Genomic DNA, 24,217 nt, shown 5'->3' on the forward strand with positions numbered 1-24,217 from the left:
GGAAAGAAAACATCTATATAGTCACAGCACCATAGAAATTCAGAAAACAAAAGATTTTAAAAGATCCTTAAAAGTTCGAAGAGGGAAAACAAAGAATGACTTCAGAAGAAACAGGTCTGGCTACTGACTCTCCCATCTATATGCCAGATGCTACAAGACCCAGTTTTCAAAGTTTTAGTGGAAAACAAATGATATCACTATCTAAACTATCACTTGGTATAAGGGCAGACATGCAAGGTCTTGGAAAGTTTGTCTCCCATGTATTTTAAAGAGACTCTTTTTTAAAAGAAATTTAAGCATACGGTTGAACAACATGGCAAAATAAACCAAGGAGAAGATAACTCAGAAGATAAGAACAGGGGGCTCAAGCCCAAGAGAGCATAAAGGAAGTCCTAAAACAACAGCTGTGTTGAAGTCTGAGGTCAGGCTGCAGAGGATGAAGAGCTATGGAGAAAAGAGGAATTGATAAACAACAGGATGCTGAATTTGGAGAAACCTGAGAATGAGGTAAAAACAAAAAGTGGCAGAGGGTGAAAAAGGAGAATGCAGGTGGACTTAACATTAGAAATAGTCACTGAGGGCTGTGGTTGTAGCTCAGTAGCAGAGCGCTTGACTAGCATGTGTGAAGCACTGTATTCAATCCTCAGCACCACATAAAAATAAGCAAACAAAATAAATGTATTTTGTCCATCTACAACTGTGTGAGTGTGTGTATGAAAAAATAAAAAAAAAAGAAGTAGTCTCCACTGAGAGGCATGGTGTTTTTGATGGATACACGTTAGGGTAATGTGTATTAATAATGTACAATTCTACCAAGCAAGTGCTGCTTATTAATTTTATACTTTATTTTTCTTAAAAAAAATTTTGTGGGGCTGGGTTTTCAACCCAGGGCCTCAGGCATGCTAGGCAAGCACTCTACCACTGATCTACACTCCAAGCCCCTGGTTTTAAACTTTAAACAGATAAATATTCAAAGATAAAACTGGGGCTATTGAGAATATGAGTATTATCAACTAGACTATTAATAAATGAATGTTTCGGGGCTGGGGTTGTGGTTCAGTGGTAGAGCGCTTGCCTCACACATGTGAGGCACTAGGTTCGATCCTCAACACCACATATAAATAAATAAATAAACAAAATAAAAGTATTGTGTTCATCTACAACTAAAAAAAAATATATTAAAAAAATAATGTTTCTCTCCAAGTCCTATTGCCTGGGTTAAAAGGATATAATTATCCTGGAACAGAAAAATCTGTTATTCCTCAGGTCTTCCCTGTCCACTTGAAGCTTTATGCCCAAGCAGGTGGGGACCAGCTGAAGAGACCAGCAAAACTAACGACACTCATTTTTCACTTCTCTAGGGAAAGCTGATAAGTAGCAGCTCTTGGGTTTTTGGGCCCTGCTGGTCTACACAATGAGCTGGAAGGTCCACACACACACCTTAGGAAGGAGGTATGACTGCATGCCCGCATGCCCACCTTCATGCTCACCCCTCCCAAAAAGCCAGTGGTGTAGGCAGTGAGTATCAGCATTGCGAGAGGACAATCACTCACTGGCTGTCAGTGAGGGGAAGAGCCACCAGAAGGCACAGCTCCCACTCTGGGAGCACTATGTCACCATTATAGTCACAGGCCTCCTCATTAACTTAGGCACACTACTTAGCAGGTGTGCTCAAGAAACCCTACCAGGAGGGACTTCTGAGCCCATCCTGCTGCTGCATAGGGGATTATCTCCCTGGAGAGGCCTGAAAACCACACTTGTCACCCATAAATGAGTCTACCATCCCATTTATCTTGCTCAGTGAACCCCTCTGATGCTTTTCACCTCAGGCCCTTCTAAATGGCCATGAAAAAAAATTTACTGTCACCTGTGAGTGCATGAATGTGTGCATGCACACATGCATGTGCCTATGTGGACATTTTTTTAAAAAAAGAAATCAAAGTTTCAAATTATTTTAATGCTACCAGGCCCTCCCAGGAAGGGAAAAAGAAAGCTAGGAACAAATAAGCAAACAAACACAAAGGGATAGGACCCATGGTAGCAGGTACACTCTGCCCAGGAGAGTGCAGTCTCCAACCCTCCTCAGGATGGTCACCCTAGAGGATGGCGGACAAACACCTGATAGGACAGGAAGTTACCCATAGCACTGAAAGCTTTCTTTGGGCTTGCAAGACTCCCCCACATGCTCAAACAACAGAGAGGAAGGTAGAAGCTTATCTCACTGGATTCCACGTTCTAGTCATAGCCACAATTCCAATACCCCTGGCCTTGGGATGTTTATAAATCCCAAGCACTATTTAAATGACAATGGAATCCTTTTCTAAACAGCTTTGCAGGAAATAAGGGGAAAGATGTATGAAAAAATAGTGTTGCTTTGCAAATTGATTACTAAAAAAAAGAAATGGAAATTTAATTCTCATTGCTTAGTACAAGATGAGAGAAAGGCAAGGAGACCAAGACACCGTTCATTCAGCAGGTGAATTGGAAGTAGCACTAGGGCTGCATTTGCACTCCAGATTCTAAAATAACAATTAATGCATCAAGAAGTTCTAAATGCATCAAGAGTTCTAAAACTGGTGAAATAGGTATCAAACTATGGTTCTGTTTTAGGGGGGGTCAGATTACAGGGTTCTTTATAGGAACTTCTCTTTAAGAATTTAGGTTTGAAGCTCAGTTGTAGAGCGCTTGCCTTGCACGTGCAAGGCACTGGGTTCGATCCTCAGTACCACATAAATGTAAAATAAAGATATTGCGTCCACCTAAAACTAATAAATAAATATTTAAAAAAAAAGAATTCCTGTAACTGGAGCTGGGGTTGTAGTTCAGTGGTAGAGTGCTTGCCTAGTATGTGTGAGGCACTGGGTTTGATTCTCGGTACCACATATAAATAAATAAAGGTCCATTGACAACTAAAAAAATATTAAAAAAGAAAAAGAATTCTTTAACTGAATTTTATACCATAAGCATTCATTTTAGAGTCAGCAAAACTTCAAGAAGTTCAGAAAAACTTAAACTAATCATAGTAAAGTCTTTTATCATCCTTTATTTTTTATAAATGTCCTGGAATCTAACAGTGAGTGTAGTGTTATTTTGGGGTTGGTGGTGCTGGGGATTGACCCAGGGCCTCATATATGCTAGGCAAGGGCTATATCACTAAGCAATGCCTTCAGTACCTACATAATATATTTAAGTTAACATTTGTTAGCTTTTTTTTTTGAGATGGGGTCCTGCTAAGTTGCCAGTGCTGGCCTTCAACTTCTGATCCTCCTGCCTCAGCCTCCGGAGTAGCTGGGATTACAGGCCACTAAACCCAGCTTTAATTTTAAGCATTTTAAAATTTTTTACATCATTACTGACTGAAGTCATGACACATCAAAAAGTTAATAAGTTCTCTATTAAGTTAGTGCTCTATTTACTGTGATTAATAGCCTGACCATAACAGTAAAACATTTAGAAATAGTTTATTTTTCAGTTATGAAAGACTGAACAAAAATTCACTCTAACCAGGCATGGTGGCGCACGCCTATAATCCTAGAAACTCCAGGGACTGAGGCAGAAGGATCCCGACATCAAAGCCAGCCTCAGCAAAAAGCGAGGCACTGAACAGCTCAGTGAGACCCTGTCTCTAAATAAAATATAAAATAGGGCTGGGGATGTAGCTCAGTGGTCGAGTACCCCTGAGTTCAATCCCCAATGCCAAAATAATAATAATAATAATAATAATAATAATAATAATAATTCACTCTGTACCTAAGAGCAGTAAAGAGTTGAACAGTAAATGTACTTATAAGAAAAAACTAATTTCTTTTCCACAAAGAGTACAAAATTTCTATATTTGCTTAAACAGAATGGAGTAAACAACTATATTAATTACATATTAAGAAGTCAATGTTCAGGAACCAACTCATTATTCTGAAAACTGTTCATTGAAAGTAAAGAACCAAACATACCCTATCTTTTCCACAAGAACTGACTGTTCAAAAAAAAAAAAAACCCACAAAAATTGCACCCACCTCTAGTGAAAAGGAATCCAACAAGGCCAGCAAAACCAATAACACCAAGTCTTGGAAAAAATCCAGGAGGTGCATTTTGGAGATATTCATAGCTATCTATAATAAAATCAGATTGGAAAAAATCATAAATTACTCATTAAAAACCAAAGTCTTACATACAAGTAGTACACACAGTATCAAATGCTTTTCAAACCACATATTGTTTGTATGCTGCTAATAAACTTCTTTTATATTCTTTCAGGAACCAAATATATAAGCCTAGGAAAAATAAGTATCCTTTGCCATCTGAAATCATTATTTGAACTCAAGAACAATAAATTTGGATAATGAAGGAAACTTGTGGGAAATAGCCAATTGTTGGTGGTGACAGAATAAATAAAAATAAACATAACATATAAGCCTATTCACCATGCCTTGCGACTCCATTCACATAATGCATCCTCTCCTTTCCCCTTCAATGAGCCAATCTCATCCAGATAAGAACTCGCTTGGGCCCTATCGCCTCAGAAGAGTGTTTTCTAAGTTCATCAGCCCAGACCTTTTGTCTTCATTGGGAATCACATATTTATTCTCTATACCATCACTTGGTACCTAACTCTATAGCACACTGCACTTAACTGAATAGTTAAGTGCAGTGTGCTATAGAGTTGGAGAATATAAGCTCCTAAATGGTGGATTTGTGATACTTGTTACATGTTATCTTCCCTCAGTGTTAACAGGGGATAGTCATTCCACAGACATTTATTAAGAACACTGACAGGAGTTGAGAAATACTGGATGAATTAACAAATGAATTTCAGCTAGGTCATGGCTTACAAAGCCCTCCTGTATGTCTCACAGCCTCATCTTCAGCACTCTCTATCTCCTTATAGTCCCACCTCCAAGTCTTGATCACACTGTGTCTGCAACACCCACGTGTTGGTGTGGCTAACACTGGACCTTGAAGATTCATCTTAAAAATCCTTCCTCTCACTGCTCCCAACTCCCCAATCACTATTCAACTAGTCTCCTTCCTCTGTACCTTCAATAGTGGTCTGTAATTATTTCTGTATTTGCATTAGTATTGAATAATTTATTATATGTATCTTACTGGTTGTGACCACTTTCTTAATCAACTTTGATCTTCAATGACTGGCATGATGTGACTTGACAAACATATGCTGAACTGAACCACAATAAGCTAGAATACTGAGTAAATCTCTCCCCCAGAAAACACCAGATACTTAAAATTTTCCTTTCATGATTCTTTGGGAGATGTGATAATCATTTTAAACACTATTACAGGGCTTGTGTTATACATTTGCATTAACTTCCACCTGGTTAAAATTTTTACTTATTTTGTCTTCAATCTAGTCTTGACTTTCTATCCTCTCAACTTGGTCTTCTGAGGCAATTTTCTACTTCCCTTTATTTTTGCCTACCAGCATAGTGTTGTTTAATTCTAGACATACACATAAGAACAGTTGACAGGAGGAGACCCAGATGGCTTTTCGTGGGCTGAGCAGAAGTAGGTAAATTACAAAGAAATAGGGAAAATGATGTTTTAAGATTGCACTTGAAGCCAGAGCCCAGCTTCTGGTAATATGCCTTCACTGTAGCTTCTGGAAAATGGTCTGAGAGCTTTGGCAGATAATAACTCATAATGGAATGTTTCTGCTTTAGAGTTTTTGCAGTAACTGAGTCCAGGAAAAGAAAAAACAAAACAAATACTGCAAATAATGAATGAAAAGGCTTCTTCAGTCCCATGTTTTTTTTTTGTTGTTGTTGTTCCATCATGAAAACACATCCTTTTAAAAACAAGATTTTGATTCACCAAGATGCACAATGAGGGGAATGAAATATGATCAGTCTCTGTTTTACCAGTTCCTGACATTAGTCAGAATGTAGACTGTGAGCTCAGTTTATGAGTACAGGTAGGTGATAAGTGGTCTATATATGAGAAACAATCAAGGACAATGAAAAAAATGTAGAAACACTACTAATTATGCAATAAGACCTTTCCCAGGCACAGCAGCTCAGGTCCTTCCTGCCTCTAAACTTCTGTAGCATGTAATAATAGCAATGTAAGTTAACTACTTTGATTCTAGGAATCTACTGATGAGTTAGTGTGCTGTACTACATTGTACCTGGAAATCCATTTTGTTAAAAACACAGTGTATCTGCACTTGCTAACCCTATAATCTTAATAATGTTGAAGAAACTTAGGGGATATGAGCCCCCTGAAATCTGGATAAAAAGAACAGATTTTCTTTCTAGAAAAAAAAATTCTGCGTAAGCTTTAAACAAATCCATATATCTCTAGATTCCATTCATAGAACTCCAGTTAAACAGTTCAATATTATTGAAGTAACTGATTATGCCTAATAACAAAATGACTTACCCAGCCCCCATTGAACCAAACTTTGCATCTTGGGCTTAGTTTTGGAGTATGTTTCCTAAAAAAGTAAAAAGGAACAGACTGAGTAGAATTTGCTGATTACAAAGTAACAAAATATATATACTTTACTGAACAATTTTGGTTTTGATGCTGGGAACTGAATCCAAGGCCCTGGGAGAGCTAAGAACATGCTCTACCACTGAGCTACACCCCTAGCTATTAACAGATTTTGAATAAAGAGATACTTTCTGGGTTCTTTTTTTTTTCTTTTGTAATTTTCCCTTCACTGCAAACTGCTTAGCAGAATGGTTTCCTACTGCCACAGGGGCAAAGATTCCAACTACAGTGCTTTTAACAACCCAGCATTCTTACTCTTCTCCTAAAATGGAAGAAAATAGACTAAAGATCAATCCCCTTGATAATTTAGAGGCAATCCTTTTCCTATGAAATTGAATTTGTGTTTCATATTGTCTATTTCCTGGTTTTGCCATTATTTTATAGCTTACATCTGGAAAGTACCCATTTGAAGCAGAAAATGACCAGCTTTAATGAGACAAAGGATCAAATGACTCAGTTTGGAGAGATACCCCAAAATTCTGAAGCAAATGAAGTAAAAACATTTTTAATAACAATAAAAAAAAAGCTTTGTAGCCAGGCAGTGGAATAGGCCTGTAATTCTAGCACTCCCTGAGGCTGAGCTGGGAGGATCCTTCAGTCTAGAAGTTTTGAGAGGAGCTTGGGCAACATTGAGATTCCATCTCAAAAAAGGAAAAAAGAAAAAAGAAAAGCTTTGTATATGAACATCAGATGATCCTAAAGGAAACCAGGGACTAGCTAGAAGATATCCACCTTCAAGACCTCTACAGCAAAGATGGAAAAGGAGACATTAGGGTATTAGAAGGATCAGAACTGCCATTTAGAAAAGGATTTGTTTTAGATAATTCAGTTCAAGCCAAAAAAAGTTACTCTCATTATTTTAAATGGCCTTAAATAATAAATGCTGAATTTGGAGGAAGACACAAAGAAATGAATATTTCTTCAGTAAAATCCATTATAGGTTTCTTTTCCACCCATTAAAGAGAAAGAAAACCTACAGGTTGAAATACAGAGTGACAGTCCACTTCTTTTGCTAGATTAATATTTTACTATTGGGGCTGGGGTTGTAGCTCAGTGGTAGAGTGCTTGCCTGGCATGTGTGAGGCACTGGGTTCGATCCCCAGCACCACATTAAAAAAAATTTAAAAACAAATAAAATAAAGGTAAAAAATATTTTACTATTAAAACAAATTAGATCTTCAAGGAAGGACTAGAAATTGGTGGTCTGAAAAAGGAACCAGGAATTAGAAATATTTCCATTCATGAAAACTTCATTCCACCCAGGAAAATAAAACTATTACAATTAGAAGAAAATCATTTAGAAGTAGTGCAAACAGATATGCTGATAACTACTTTATCATCCAGAGAGGTGTTTTACTGCACTGAATATCATGCATAAAAGGAAAAGACAAAAACAACATTAGGTTGTTGAAAGGTAAAAAGATAAAATACTTTCATTAAAAAAATATATTGGGCTGGGGGTGTAGTTCAGTGGTAAATCATGTACTTAGCATGCACAAGGCCCTAGGTTCAATCCCCAGCACCAAAAACAAAACAAAATCAGACATACCAGAAATAACAGTAGTCAAGCTTACATGACACAAAAATATTTACACAAATATATTGACCTTATCTTTTTTCTTTCTTTTTTGTTTTGTTTTTTTGTTGTTGTTGTTTGATTTTATGGTGCTAAGGATTGAATCCAGGTCCTTATACACGCAAAACATGCTCTCTATCATTGAGCTACACCTCAGCCCCTTGCTGACTTTATCTAAACTATTTACAGACAGATTAAAAACCTAGAACAAGATAACAAAGTCTAAGCACTTTACAACACAATACATATAAAGTCTTTTTTTTTTAAAGAGAGAGGTGAGAGAGAGAGAGAGAGAGACTGACAGAGAGAATTTTTTTAATATTTATTTTCCAGGTTTTTTTTGGCGGACACAATATCTTTGTTTGTATGTGGTGCTGAGGATCGAACCCGGGCCGCACGCATGCCAGGCGAGCGTGCTACCGCTTGAGCCACATCCCCAGCCCCGTATAAAGTCTTTAGGTATTTCATAACTCACTTAAGTATAAAGGCCCAAATTATATTATTGATAGAGGTCATGGGCAGTACTTTTTTATCTCACTTGGTAAACAAAAACTCAGCAGTGGCACATGAAACTTTCAAATTTTAAGACAAGCCCTGGATAAAAATTGAACTTGTAAATCTCAAGCAAAGTAAAGCTGACATTTCATACACACCAACATATTAGTTTTTATTCATTGGTCCTCAATTTTCAAAATCAAGATGAAATATGGCAAATATGTGTCAATACCTACAAATTCTGTAAATTGCAAACTTTGGTTTCAGGTGTTAAAAAAACACAGAAATACTTTCACTCCCATCATGACAAATGTCTGACCTAAAACATAAGTTAGAGACAGAAGCCGACCTGTATCTATAGTTCATTGGGACAAACAGTTCAAATACGTAATTCTACCCTATTTTGGCATCTATCTTTCTGTTCCAGCATTTTAAATGCACTAAAACCATTTGTTTAAAGTGATACATACAGGTGTCGTATACCTTATGTAAAATGCTTAGGACTAGAAGTATTTTATATTTTAGAAGTTTTCTTTTTATTTTGGAATACTTGCATAAACTATACTCTGAAAATCCAATATCCAAAATGCCCCGGGATTAGAGATGCTCAGTTTATAGAATCTCTAGGAAAAAAAAATGTCCCAGTTTTAATATGTTTACATTATATCCATTTACTTTCATTACAGTCCCATATGCTCTCTAATAAACACAATGTTTTCATAACCACAACCAACAAGGCAATTACCAGCCCTCTTCTCTCTAGTCAAGGTACAAACCCCACCTAGGGAGAGGAAATTTTTCTTTGCAGTTACGGCAACTGGTGCCATAAGGAATCCAGGGCACTGTTGCACCTGCTCTCCCTGTGGCACTGATGAACATTTGTAAGCAGAGAACTCTTAACTTGGACCCTTTTATTATGTCTTTTTCCAAAATCATGCATCCAACATGGACTTTTTTTTCTTCCTTTTTGTTATTGTTGTTGTTTTGGTACCAGAGGACTGAACCCAGTGATACTTTATCACAGAACTATGTCCCAGCCCTTTTTATTCTTTATTTTGAGACTGGGAATTGCTAAATTGCTTAAGGCCTTGCTAAATTGCTGGGGCTGGCCTCAAACCTGCAATCCTCCCAAGGAGCTGGGATTACAGGTGCACTCTTGAGTCACCAGGATTGCAGATATATGCTACCATGCTGGCTCTATATAAACTTTTCATTATTGACTCTAAACAGCTGTACCTGACACCAACTTGTATACGGCTCAAAATGATGTCGGAGCTGTGAGATGCTTTCTTCAAGTTGAGTCCTTGGCTTCTCCACATATTTACATTGACCCTCAGGAGCTGAGTAGAGTGAAAGCTGCACACATTCAAACAAAAATAAAAAAGCATACACAGTAATGAGATCATGTAATAAATTATCAAATTTATAGGTGCAATATTTCTAATAATTTATAAATTACAATGACTCTAAGGGTTACACACAACCTAAAACTTTACTTCAGATGATCTTTGCACATTATTTCCTTAATCATAAGGATAAGGACAAGGGGCTTGGATTGTAGTTCAGTGGTAGAGCACTTGCTTAGCATGTGTGAGGCACTGGGTTTGATCCTCAGCACCACATAAAAATAAATAAAATAAAGGTATTATGTCCATCTACAACTAAAAAAAATAAGGATAAGGATAAGAGGGCAGAGTTACATGGTATCATATCCCTCCTCATCCACTGATGGAAAACAAAGCACCTTTCTTTCATCCATTTACCCTGGTATCTGGTATTTCACCCCAGGTTTAGTTTAGAAAAAGGAGTCTATCACTCTAAAGAGTGGGTTGAGGGGTTGGGGTATAGCTCAGCAGTAGAGTGCTTACCACATACGTGTGAGGCACTGTGTTCCATTTCCAGCACCATATATAAATAAGCAAATAAAATAAAGGTCTATCAATGACTAAAGAAATATTTAAAAATAAAGAAGTAAAGATATTGTGTCTATCTACAACTAAAAAATAAATTATAAAAAGAATGGGTTGAGGAAGGGGTTTAAAAATGCTTGAGAGTAACTGAAGAATAACTGAATACATAGTTCAAATGATCAGTCTGGTGCTAATCAAAGGAGAGCAGGTTTGTTCCCCACCCAGAGAAGAATTTTCTTAGACACTACTGGCTGCCCTCTTCACTCTCAACAATGCTATTGTCCCAAAGCCTGAGAAAAGAGTAAAGGGCAAAAGATAAGCTAATTAGCTTTATATAAACACCTTTCAAGTAACCCTACAAGGGACTAAAGGTAAAACTGTTCCTCAATTTATTCAAAGGAAACAGAAACTGAATATCCAAATAATCAGTGGGAAGTACAGACAAAAAAAGAATCTGAACAATGTAAAGAAGATTTCTTGTTTGATTATTTAATGTATACTAAGTATCTACTTAGGATTTTTACCAGCCAAGAAGCAGAGAGAATCAGATCTCTGATTTCTTTAAGAAAAATGTGAATATTTTCTTGGCTTGATCAAGCAGTCCAGAATCAGGAAGGCTGCTTAGAAAAGTGAGTTGCAGTTGGGCATGGTGGTACATGCCAGTACTCCAGTGGCTCCAGAGGCCGAGGCAGGAGGATTGCAAATTCAAGGTCAGACTGATCAATTTGGCAAGGCCCTAAGCAACTTAGTGAGACCTTGCCTTAAAATGAAAAATAAAAGAACTAGGGATGTGGCTCTGGGCTAAATTCAATCCCTAGTACCAAAAAAAAAAAAAAAAACAAAAAACAAAAAACCACCAAAAAAAGTTAAGCTGTATTTATAATCTACTGGGACATGGCAGCTTCCCCATTAAAAATCTATAAAATATTTCTTAATTTTACCCTTAGTTCATCTGTTAAAGTTCAATACCACCATTAAAGTTCATCTGTTGAAAAAGCCGCAGTTTACTAATTTCCCACAAAGAAAACAAACTGTAAGGAAATATATTTCTTTTTAGTTATATATGATAATAGAATATATACTATGGCATAATTATAAAAGCATGGAATATAATTTCTTCTAATTCAGTCCCCAGTATTTCTTTCTTTCTTTCTTTCTTTGGTACTGGGGATTGAACTCAGGGGCACTGGATCACTGAGCCACATTCCCAGCCCAATTTTGTATTTTATTTAAAGACAGGTCTCACCTAAGCAATGGTGAGGTGCTAAGCAACTCAATTGGTTCCACAGCTTAACTATTATGAATTGTGCTGGCTTTGAACTCTGGGAACCCTGGGATTACAGGCATGTGCCACCATGCCAGGCCAGTCCCCAGTATTTCCCCTTCCCCTCCCTTTCTTCCACACCCTGTTGCCTTCTCTCTACTTTATTGATCCTCCTGCTATTTACTTATTTTTTTTAATTAGTATCTTATGGATGTATGTGATGATGAGATTCACTGTGGTATATTTATATATGTACATAGGAAAGTTCATTCCACTGACTTTCTCTATCGCATTGCTCCTCCCTTCCTTTCATTTCCCTTTGTTTACTCCTCTGATCTTTCTTCTATTCTTTTTTTTTTCACATCCCTCCCCACCCTTATTTAGGATTAGCTTCCACATATCAGAGAAAATATTTGGCTTTTGATTTTGGGGGGACTGGCTTATTTCACTTACTATGATAGTCTCCTGTTCCATTCATTTACCAACAAATGCCATAAAGTCAGTCTTCTTTATGGCTGAATAATACTCATTATACATATGTGTGTGTATGTGTATGTGTGTGTGTGTGTGTGTGTGTGTGTGTGTGTGTGTGTATCATACTTTCTTTATCCATTCATCTGTTGAAGGGCACCTAGGTTGGTTCCACAGCTTAACTATTGTGAATTGTGCTGCTATAAACATTGATGTGGCTGCATCACTGTAGTATACTGATTTTATTTTTAAAATTTTTTGCAGATGGACAGAATACTTTTACTTTATTTTTATATACTGTTGAGAAGCCAGTGCCTCACACTTGCTAGGCAAGTATTCTGCCACTGATCTACAGCCCTAGCCTAGTATGCTGATTTAAAATCCTCTGGATATATACCAAGGAGTGGGATAGCTAGGTCCTATGGTGGTTCCATTTTTAGATTTTTGAGGAATCTCCATACTGCTTTCCATAGAGGTTATATTAATTTGTAGTGCCACCAACAATGTATGTGTGTACCCTCCTCCTCACATCCTTGCTAACATTGTTACTTGTATTATTGATAATTGCCTTTCTGATTGGAAATGAAATCTCATGTAGTTTTAATCTGCATTTAATTGCTGGAGACATTGAACTTTTTTTTAATATATCTGTTGACCCTTTGTATTTCTCCTTTTGAGAAGTGTCTGTTTAGTTCCTTTGCCCATTTACAGATGGGAGAAAATCTTTGCCACTGCTAATCAGGACATTAATATCCAGAATATACAAAGAGCTCAAAAAACTTAACACTCGGGCTGGGGATGTGGTTCAAGTGGTAGTGCGCTCGCCTGGCATGCATGCGGCCCGGGTTCGATCCTCAGCACCACATACAAACAAAGATGTTGTGTCTGCCAATAACTAAAAAATAAAATATTAAAATTCTCTCTCTCTCCCCTCTCTATCTTAAAAAAAAAAAAAAACTTAACACCAAATGAAAAACACAAATAATCCTTTTAAATATCTTCTAACTGAGCTGGGGTATAGCTCAGTGGTAGAGTGCTTACCTAGAATGCACAAGGCCACAGCACTGCAAAAATTAAAAATTAAAATAATTATCTTCTAACTATCCTCCTTATATACAATTTGTAAAATCTCTTCTACAGTAACTAAATCAGATGTCCAAAATATATCACTGCATGAACAGCATGTTACCTCATCAACTTTCATGGAATTTTTGTGAGGCGCATCCTTTTTTGGTGCTGCATAGACTCTGAAGGTGAGCAGGCTCAGGCTGGCTGGCCCCATGGACCTCTGAATTACCTGAAATGCAGAAGCAATTTTCAGCCTTGTATCCATGCTACAAACCAAATATGTACAACATGACATATTCATAAGCTCAGTCACTCCTGCCCTGAAAGACACATACGAGCACTCCATGAGAAGTAAATGTATTCCTGAAGTTCTGAGGAAGGCAGAACCTAAAATACATGTTTCCACAGACACAAAATTTCAACTCAACTTTATCTTGATTTTCACAAGACAATAGTTCTTAAGTTTCTCTACCTAGGCTTTCCAGTAAAAAATTAAAAAGATATAGCTAGATAAATAGATATTGAATCTTTGGAACATGTTCAAAACCAACTCATCATCTTTCCCTAAGACCTGCCCTTCTTTCTCCATTTCCTCTCTCAGGAATTGTGACAACCTCATCAGAAACTCTGAAGTTAGCAATTTTCAAAAATGTAATACATTGTTATTAACTATGTTAGTCAATAGACACTATATTGTACAATATAGCTCTCAAACTTATTCTTCCTGTGTCTAACAGAAATTTCTTATTATTTGACCAACATCTCTTCAATGCCCTCCCCCAACCCTCCCAGCCCCAGCAGACCTTTCTAATATCTGCTTCTCTTAGTTCAACATTTTCAGATTTCATAAAAAAGGTAAATATATGAAGCAACATGTTAATTACCTTGATTTAGCCATTCCATAATGTACACATATTGCAAAACATCATATTTAGTACACAATAGATGATTTTTATTTGCCCATTTATAATTAATTGATCAATAATTTAAAAAGGAAATTCTGAGGTCATCTTCACCATCACCCTCATCTTATGGATCACTAAATCCTGCCATTCTGCCTATTAAATAATCTCAGTGCTACTTTTTCCTATGTATCCCTTCCTATACAATCTTTCCTTGGACCCTCATTTCTTTCCTGGATTATTTAGCAGCATCCTTAACTGGTCACTGGCCCTCTAAGGATTAAAACCACCAAACAAGAAAGAGTGATTTTTCTTTTTTTTTTTTAAAGAATGATTTTTCTAAATGACAACCTTGATTATGTTCTATAATCAATAAAGACCTTAAAGCCAAAAGAAAAATGGTTATTACTTTCAATGGTATAAAAACAATTAACCCACTCTGAAGTATTAAGTGTTCATGTTGAAAGGTCTTAACTTCAATTAAGATCTTTTGGTATTTATTACCTCGGACTTGTACATCAACCAAAAAGTCTGTTATGACTGACCACAGCCGCCTTCTCTAACCTCATCTGTCACCCCACCCTTGCCCACAAAACCTGAACTCCCTATATTTCTCTCATGCTGCTTTCCAGCTTCATGGGTTCACACATGCTGATTCCTCTAAAAATTCCTCTATCTGCTTTGTCTTTCAGTAGAATTGCCTAAGAGCAGGGAGAATGCATGTTTTTATTTTATTTTTTATTTACCCATTTACTTATGTCTATTAAATTCTCCCTACCACACTGGAATCACTTTCAGGATAAGACTGTGTCTTAAATATTGCTATGGCAGTACCTGGCACATAAGAGAGAGACTCAATAACTATTCACTGCCTGCCTCAATGAGAAACAGAAAGAGGTAAAAAAAAAAAAAAAAAAAAAAAGAGTAGTTGTCTTGTTCTATCTAGTTAGGTATGACTTAGCATAAAAGAAATTATATTACTAAGATTTGCAGTGCCTGCAATGTGAAAGATGAGACTATCCTGTAATACAAAATATACAATGCTAGATAATATATAACAAAAATGTCTCTTGAAACACACACCTAAAGTCATGTACACACAAAAAATAAATTCTCATATTTCAGAAAAAAGAGCTAAAAGCCATAAAGAAAAATGGTTATTACCTTAAATGGTATAAAAACAATTAACATACCCTGAAGTATTAAGTGTTCCTGTTCAAAGGTCTTAATTTCAAGACAATGTTCCTACAGATTCCTTTTGCTTCTGCTGATATTGGTCACTGTGGTTTGTGTACATCACAATTATTCAGCAGGACCAGCAATACTTGATCCAACCTAAGGAAATCAATACCCCTCCTAGAAAACTGCTAAGACTTTCAAAAGGGTCTGGTTTTTAAAAATTCAGTTTTGATTAATCAACATGTAGCTCTTTACCCACCCCTGGCCTCTTTTAAAGAGGACAGGTCATCTGAGGCTTGAGTTACCCAAGAGTTCTAAGCAGTTTCCATGGAGTCCCTCCTGAGCCTGAAGTAAAGGCACACAGGCTGCTGGTATCTGGAGACATGAACCCATTGCTTTCTGCCTTCTGTGTCTGGTTGCTTGAACTGGGGACTTTGCATGGTGTTGAGCTGGCCCCACCTCAGGACTTTGTTTCCCGCCCTCCCCTTATCTGCTCTAGCTGCTGCACCCCTCCTCACTCCCCTATCTAGCACTTGTACCTCAAATCACTAGGCAGCTTGGATCCACAGTGTCCCATCTTGTCCTTGTTTTATATCTTGCCTCAGGTTGACCTTTTTTTATTCTCAATTGCTGTGTTCAAACCTTACTTTTCACATGTTATATTTGCCTTCTCATGGTCTACCTTTCCAGTGCTCTTTCCATTTTATGTTCTTTTTTTCCCCTCAGTGCCAGGGATAGAACTCAGGGCCTTGTACATCCTAGGCAAACATTACTACTAAGCTACACCCAACTCTCACTTTTATGTTCTTTTTTGGTACCAGGGATTGAACCCAGGGGCACTTACCCACTGAACCACGTCCTCCAGCCTTTATTATATATTTTATTTAGAGACATGGTCTCACTAATTTGCTTAGGGCCTTGCTAAATTGCTGAGACTGCCTTTGAACTCAAAGTTCTCTTGACTCAGCATCCAAGGTGCTGGGATTACAGGCATGCGCCACAGCGCCCAGCTAACTTTTAAGTTCTTAATGAACATTCTCACTCACGTCTTTGATTTTAAAGCTCAACTCATTTGCCTTTTTTTGAGACAGGATCTCACTAAGCTGACATAGCTGGCCTTAAACCTGTGATCCTCCTGCCTCAGCCTCCCTAGTTGCTAAGATAACAGGTGTGTGCCACCGCAATTGGCTTCATTTACATTTTTAACATTAAATTTTTAACTATTAATTTCTACTGTATTTTCCCCCTTATCTTACTCATTTTTGTAGATTTAATATTATTCTAAATCTGCCCCCCCATTACTGCCTAAATTGTTTTCTCCTTTCTTTTCTCCTATTAGTTTTCCTCCCAAGATGCCCAACTCCCATCCCACATCAAGAAGTGTAACCACAGAGTGGTAGAATAGAAGAAATAAGCCCCTGCAGAGTCCCTCTTAGCTTTAACAGGCTCTTGACAGATTAAAAAAAAAAGGAAAAGCAAACCTCAACTGGAAGACTTGGGAGATCCACAGATGTTCTCTCCATAGAGAGCACATAATTTACTTAAGCTTTTTCAACCTCAGCACTATTAACATTTGGGCTAGATCATTCTTTGTTGTGGGGCTGTCCTGTGCACTGTAGGTCTGGCCACATCCCTGGCCTCTGCCCATTGGATGCCAGTGGTACCCCTCCCAGTCACAACAGTCAAAAATGTCTCTAGACATTGCCAAATGCCTCCTGGGGAGACACCCCCACAATAAGAACCACTGGTTTACTTGAATAAATATTAACTTCTGACATCTCTCATCATCCAGACTTAATGAAAATCTCCATGTTTTAACTCATGGCCTTAAATCTAACACACATAGTGAAAAGCAGAATAGTCTCCACTCAGAGATAAAAGGGAGTGAACTCAGAAGGGAATATTCTGTAGTGAAAGAAATGAACTATATCTTAATTGGGGTACGGGTCACACAAAGTGTATGCTTTTGTCAAAACTCACATTGTATATCTAATATTGTACAATCTTAAATCTGTGAATGTAAACTTCATTTTAAAAATATATAGCTTCCAGCACACCTCATCCATGCTAAGTTCATGCCAAGATAAAGATGGGAACTTTAGGCCAAGGATTATTCTTAAGGAGTCAGCCACACACCCAACCATAGTAAGGAACTAGGTAGTACTGCCCCGTGTGATGTATGGAAACCCATAGAAGCCTCAGTAAAAAGTTCATTGATGCTGATGTACTCAACACCTTGGGGGGTCACCCTTTGGGGGGCATTAAAGGGGGGTTTTCTTGGTGGGAGACTACTCTACCCTGCCTCTGCACATGTCCACCTTCCCTACTCTAGATTTGATGAGTCTGGTTTGGAGATCAAAGCTACTCTGTTAAGAGCTGCATCTTTCATGAGTGCTAGATTATAGACTAGATCCAAAGGCTGTGTTTCTATAGATCCAGCCCCCCAGGACTACACCCTTCAGTTACTAGTTGACTCTTGGGATTCAGATGGTGGTAGCAGGGGTCACAAAAGATGGTCCCCAATGTGCTGGTTTGTCTGAGTTTTTGAATATAGCTATGAGATCCACAGTCATAAGGAAAACTGAAATTTGGCTCAGATAGAGTTAATGACCCTCAGCTCTGCAAAACTCAGGAATGTCACTGAATTTCTTGGCTCAATGTGACTAAATCTTTCTTTCTAGGGTGATTCTATTTTCCAGCAAGATATCACTCTATCAAAGTACATTCTCTACCTAAGACTCTATCTCTCAACATTTGTTTTATTCAGCCCACAGGCACCTTAATTGTCAATGAAAACTGAGCAACAAGATTGGCCTTTGATTAGTTGTAGCCCTAACATTTGCTATAAAGGGGTAGGCTGCCATTATCTTAAAAGCACTCATTTGCTTCTTTCACTCCACTGAAGCTTGGCAAGGACTGATGACTGCAAAACAAATCTAGCCAGGTAAGCAGTGTTATATATGATATAACAATTACAAGAGGTCAACTGGAATTTCATTTCAAAAACAAATGCTCAATGCACACCTACTCCATGTCAGGCAAACTAAGTATATGCAATCCCTGCTTTACAAAGCTTTCAGGAAGCTTGAGTTTATTAAAAAAGACTCAATTAGTATTCTAAAAAGACTCTGGCATACTTGAGTTTATCCTTCAGCTCCAGCAGCAAGGGTGGGTTCCTGAACACAGTTAACCAAGATATAAACCTGGCGAGGCCATAAACAGATCATAATGGGTATCCAGAAAGCTAAACTGTTTTTGCTTTCCAAGTAAAAGAGCACTGTCCAGAATTTTCTAGCTCCAAGACCTTATTCTAATTGTGTCCTGGTAAAATTGCTTTAAAAGACAAATAAAACTCCTCAATCTAAATGAGGCATTCCAAAAATTATTCAGACTCTAATGAATGATGGGGCTCAAATCCCTGATAATGTACTTTTGTTTTCAACTCTATGAAGTATCCAATCTTCTCCTCCTCCTGAGGTTTGCAGTGGATATACCCTTAGCAAGCTAGGTAGTAACTTAGAAGGAATACAAGGACTCCTAGAGTATCCTAGGTATACTAGCCTCTTCCATTTGTTAAAAAAAATCCCTTATGATCTATGTACTTTCATATATGGCATATTATAACCCAAAAAATAAACTCGCTTTATTGATTTTATCCCCTTCTCCCTTCACCACTCAAACTCATCTAAAACTATTCTTCCCAATGCCACCAATGGCCCCACTGGATACCTGGCATCCTGTCTGCATGCTGAAACTGGTAACCAGCATCTTCAAACTCTTTCCTTGGCTTCCAGAATTCTTCTTTGCCCCTATTCTGCAAGGTTGCTTCTAGGCATTGTGTTCCCATGAACAGGCCCTAGGGTTGACAGACTCCTTTCCTCTTCACACTCCAGAGCAATTTCATTTAAATCTATTTTTAATTAATTTATTTTCCTCCCACACTTGTTATCAATAGCTAAATCAATATCCCCCCGTCAGTTACATGGCACATGCTTGTAATCCCAGCAGCTCAGGATACTGAGGCAGGAGGATCTCGAGTTCAAAAACAGCCTCAGCAACTTAGTAAGGTGCTAAGCAACTCAGCAAGACCCTGTCTCTAAATAAAATATAAAAAAGGGATGGGGATATGGCTCAGTGATAAAGTGCCCCTGGGTTTAATCCTTGGTACCAATAAATACATACATACATACATACATATATAGACACACACACACACACACACAGGCCTGGTTTCTGCCTAAGCTTGGGCTCATATGTCTCACTCCCTTATGGACATTTAATATATAGGTTATATGACAGGCATTTCAATTGCTACTTCAGATCAGACCTATCCAAAAGTGACCCCCCCATTTTTTTTCTTTTTTAATTTTTTTTAGTTGTAGATGGACACAATACCTTCATTTTATTTATTTATGTTTTTTATGTAGTGCTGAGGATCAAACCCAATGCTTCACACGTTAGGCGAGTGCTCTACCACTGAGCCACAACCCCAGCCCTGCCATTTTTTCTTGAGATAATGAAAAGTACTTCATGTATATGCATGTGTGTGTGTGTATGTGTATATGTGTGTGTGTGTGTGTGTATATATACATATATATATATATAAAATCTTCTAAAATATATATATTTAAGGAGTGCATCATGATATTTTAAATTTATCTTTTTCCAAAAACCTAATTGTCTCAGATTCTCTCCTCATTTAATGCTTCCACAAGCCATACAAAAAACATCATCAAAGCAACTCTTTAGTGAAACAATGAAAACAGATTTCAAAGATAATAAGTGGTTCAGGCCTCCACAGGGACCAGTTATTCACCCTCAGTTGGTATAACTAATAATGTGGAGAAAGAAATTATAACACCACCTGTGATAAGTGTACTAACTGACAAGGGGCAGAATTTACACAGAAGACAAACTAATGTACCACAACCAAAAAACTATTGGACAAAGGAGGCAAAATCAACAATTAGAAAGTTTATAAATTTCTTTTTTTTTTTTAAATGCAAAGTCACCCAACAGACTGGAGGTTAAGAATCAGTGCCACAGGCTGGGGTTGTGGCTCAGCAATACAGCACTTGCCCAGCACATGCGAGGCCCTGGGTTTGATCCTCAGCACCGCATAAAAAAATAAATTAAATAAAGGTAATTGTGTCCAACTACAATTAAAAAAAAAAAAAAAAACCAGAATCCAAGTGCCACTAGGAACATCCTCTACAAGGAGGAGTAACAAAAGAAACTAAAGGTCTGGAACATGAAGATGATTTTCAACATACCACAATCTTTTCAGCTACACCCATGAGTAGAAATGATCAATACACAAAGAAAACTTGGAAGACCACTTAATGGCTGCTGCTTGAGTGATATAAAAAAAAAAATAATCAAGAAGTCCTGTGGCGGGGGGGGGGGGGGCTACTGGGAATAGAAGCAGTATTTACCGCTGAGCTCATTTCCAGCTCTTTTTTTTTAACGTCTTTAGTTGTTGATGGATTTTTATTTTATTCATTTATTTATATTCAGTGCTGAGAATCGAACCCAGTGCCTCACACATGCTAGGCAAGTGCTCTACTACTGAGCCACAACCCCAGCCCCTCCCAGCCTTTTTTTATTCTTTGTTTGAAGACAGAGTCTCATTGCGTTGCTAAGGCTGTCCTCAAACTTGCAATCCTGCTGAGTAGCTGGAGTTACTTACAGGCATGCACCACCCAATGTAGTTCTTTTTTAATATACCAGAAGGGGTCTCATGACTCAAAATAATTTGATATCGAAAACTGCATAGGGCTGGTGTATAGCTCAGTTGATAGAGTGCTCGCCTTGCATGCACAGCCCCTGGGTTCAATCTCCAGCACCACACACACACACACAAAAAATGTATAAATGCTGGGGATGTGGCTCAGTAGTAGAGTGCTTATCTTGTGTGTGTGTGAGGACCTGGGTTCAATCCCAAGCACTGCAAAAAAAAAAAAAAAAAAACTGCATAAACAAATTTAATGCTTTAATCATTTCATTTAAGCTATTATTTTACTCAGCTGTCATATAACTTATATATTAAAACATGAAGTTCTTTCCAAAGTTCTTGCATAATATAATTTTTTAAATCTCTGTGGAAAATAAATGTATCAGAGGATATTTTAAAAGTAAATGGCATCTAAAATTAGTCCCCTATTTACAGAAAGGGGCACAACCATATTCTTTTTTGCCCAAATGTTATACTGGTTCTTTGATCTTCAACCAACCTTTTCTGCAATAGTTTCCATTCTGAAAGCATTTTTCATTTGAAACAAAATAATTTTAGGGCTTGTGATATTTAAAAGGCTCAGTGGCAGAGCACTTGCCAGCATGCATGGGGCTCTGGGCTCAATCCCTGGAAGGAAGGAACGAAGGAAAAAACTCAGTCTCAGTATATTTAAAATAAAAATGAGAATGCATATTAGAAAATAGCAGTTGTTACTAAAAGGAGGAAGATAGGAAATTTGTGGTAAGATTCCAAAGATGTTAACGGTGATTGTGGTATTAAAGGTGGTATAGGTAGTGATATTAAGGGTGATTCTTTAGTATTATCTGTATTTCCTAACATTTTTACAATGAATATTGATTTTTCTATATATATATATTTTTAGTTGTAAATGGACGCAATACCTTTTTATTTTATTTATTTATTTTTATGTGGTGCTAAGGATCAAACCCAGGGTCTCGCACATGCTAGGCAAGCGCTCTACCACTGAGCTACGACCCCAACCCTGATTTATTTTAAAATATGCAAAGAACAAAAATGATTAGCTCCTGAGGTTATTTTAAAGAATTTGCCACAAAATATTAAGATAATTCCAAACAAAGAGGGGTAAAAATGTTTTGCTCTGTGATGTTTTTGTATAAATATAGTGACCAGCAATAGTTATGGGAATAAATATATCAAGAGAATAATTAAATCTAAATTCTCAAAATGACAGCTTTGACAGGCATTCATTTGGATTATAAATTTGGGGACACTCATATTTATCAGAAACAATAGAAGCCACAATCATTTCAGTTTGGGCCATAGTAAAGGGGATTATATAACCAATATTTTTCAGAGTTCAGACTTTAAACAAGATTATTTTATGAGAAACTTTCAATTCTGTAGTTCTGTACTAGAATAATAATACTGATATTTCCTATTTTTTCCCATCCACTATAAACACACTTTAATCTAAAAAGATAAGACAAGAAAAAAATGAGGCTGTTTCAAGATTAATATTATCTTCTTCTCACAGAAAATGAAGTTCTATTTTATCTTTGGGAGATAGAATTCCCCACAAAATTAGATCAACAAAGCAAAGAAAATATATTTAATCTATAATTGTTTCATTTTCTACTTCTTAAAAATAGCTATCAAGTTCTATAAAATTTATGTAGAAAAATAATAAACTTGTGTGATAAACAAGAAACCTCAGACTGAAAAGTAAGACAGTTATTAATTTAGGAAGGTTTTGAGTTATCCAGTTGGTCTGAATTGGTTTCAGAGACTTGGAACACTGATGATATGTAATTTAGCAGGTTCCAAATTTATTTCAAACTTCCTCATCCAGACAGAAATTGATTGCTGCTTGCCTAAAACTCCCAAATATATCCTTTTTTCCTCCCTCTTGGAATGGGTCCTGAGATCCATTCAGTCTCTTTTGAGTTCAGGGAATACAGAAAGGAAAAAATTGTAGGGGAACATTTACTTCAAGTCTTACTTTGCAAATGTGTCTATGTTTTCAAGCAACTAAAAACAATGTACCAGGGTTGGGGTTGTGGCTCAGTGGTAGAGCACTTGCCTAGCATGAGTGAGGCACTGGGTTCAATCCCTGGCACCACATATAAATAAAAGTATTGTGTCCATCTACAACTAAAAAAAATTTTTAAAAAACAATGTACATAAATTAATAGGAAGAACTCTGTCAAAGTAAAATTTATCTAGACCCAAGTTTCATTTCTTAATAGACTATATGCACAGAGAACTCTGAACTCTGGTGAGAAACGCCTCCAGCATCATCTCAGCTATTCTTGTGCTTTTTCTTCTGTAAGGAAAATAGGAATACAAAAATGTTTTGAAAGACAATCATATGCAAGACTCAATTCAGCTGATTATAATCTGAATTCATAATGAAAATCTCTGCAAAAATAAGGCATAAAAACAAGAAAAATAAATATTTGGACTATACACAGCAACTCTAACAGAGTTCCCAAACAGTGTGACCGACTCCACAAACAGGCTCAAAATCAATATTTGCAAAGTGACGTAAATCAACAACAGACAATTTAGGAAACTTGCTGGAGTTCTTGTATCACTTTTTGCTCACTTACCCATCTAACCTATGTCATAATATGACACATTAATCAGCCCCTCCAATAGTAAAGCAGATTCATTTCAGCCAGATAAAGAAAACAAGTTGCTATTTCAGAAGAACTGAATTTGTGGAATGAGGAAAAAGAGAAGAAAAGATCTTTTATTATTTTCACATATTGTATTTAAAAAGACTGTTCAAAGGAATGAATAGACATATCTGAAAAAGAATCTACTGGTTATCCCTCCCAAATAAGGAAATGAACACACACTTGTGAATCTCTCTTTAGCTTTCACAGAGGGCTTCTCATCCTCATGGAACCAAACAAAGAAGTCCTTAAGTGGGAGCCAGTGTGGGCTGTGAATAAAACACACTGAATTGCTTCAAAGACTCAGAAAGAAGTTGGAAGACAAAGGGTGACTGTACTTAAAGCATATTTAAAACAAAATTCACCCAAAATATAATTATACTATCTATAATGCATAAAGCTATAAAATCATGAAAACACGGCTTAATATTCAAACTTACAGGCATTTAGT

The 24,217-nt window shown here is 37.1% G+C and overlaps 1 protein-coding gene across 4 annotated transcripts in view; it reads right to left on the bottom strand.

Moving 5' to 3' along the window:
• The window catches only part of Apoo (apolipoprotein O), a 55,310-nt gene that overhangs the window by 23,528 nt on the left and 7,565 nt on the right, over positions 1 to 24,217 (bottom strand). For all 4 annotated transcript variants that reach the window (XM_077106951.1, XM_077106950.1, XM_077106953.1 and 1 more), the window contains exons 2-5: positions 13,413 to 13,520; positions 9,815 to 9,934; positions 6,394 to 6,448; positions 4,014 to 4,109 (exon numbers count right to left, since the gene is read on the bottom strand). In XM_077106951.1, coding sequence (XP_076963066.1) covers positions 4,014 to 4,109; positions 6,394 to 6,448; positions 9,815 to 9,934; positions 13,413 to 13,520 — 379 coding nt within the window. The remainder of the gene's footprint in view (positions 1 to 4,013; positions 4,110 to 6,393; positions 6,449 to 9,814; positions 9,935 to 13,412; positions 13,521 to 24,217) is intronic.

This window comes from Callospermophilus lateralis, chromosome X (genome assembly GCF_048772815.1).
Source record: "Callospermophilus lateralis isolate mCalLat2 chromosome X, mCalLat2.hap1, whole genome shotgun sequence".
In the NCBI taxonomy this organism is placed as follows: Eukaryota; Metazoa; Chordata; class Mammalia; order Rodentia; family Sciuridae; genus Callospermophilus; species Callospermophilus lateralis.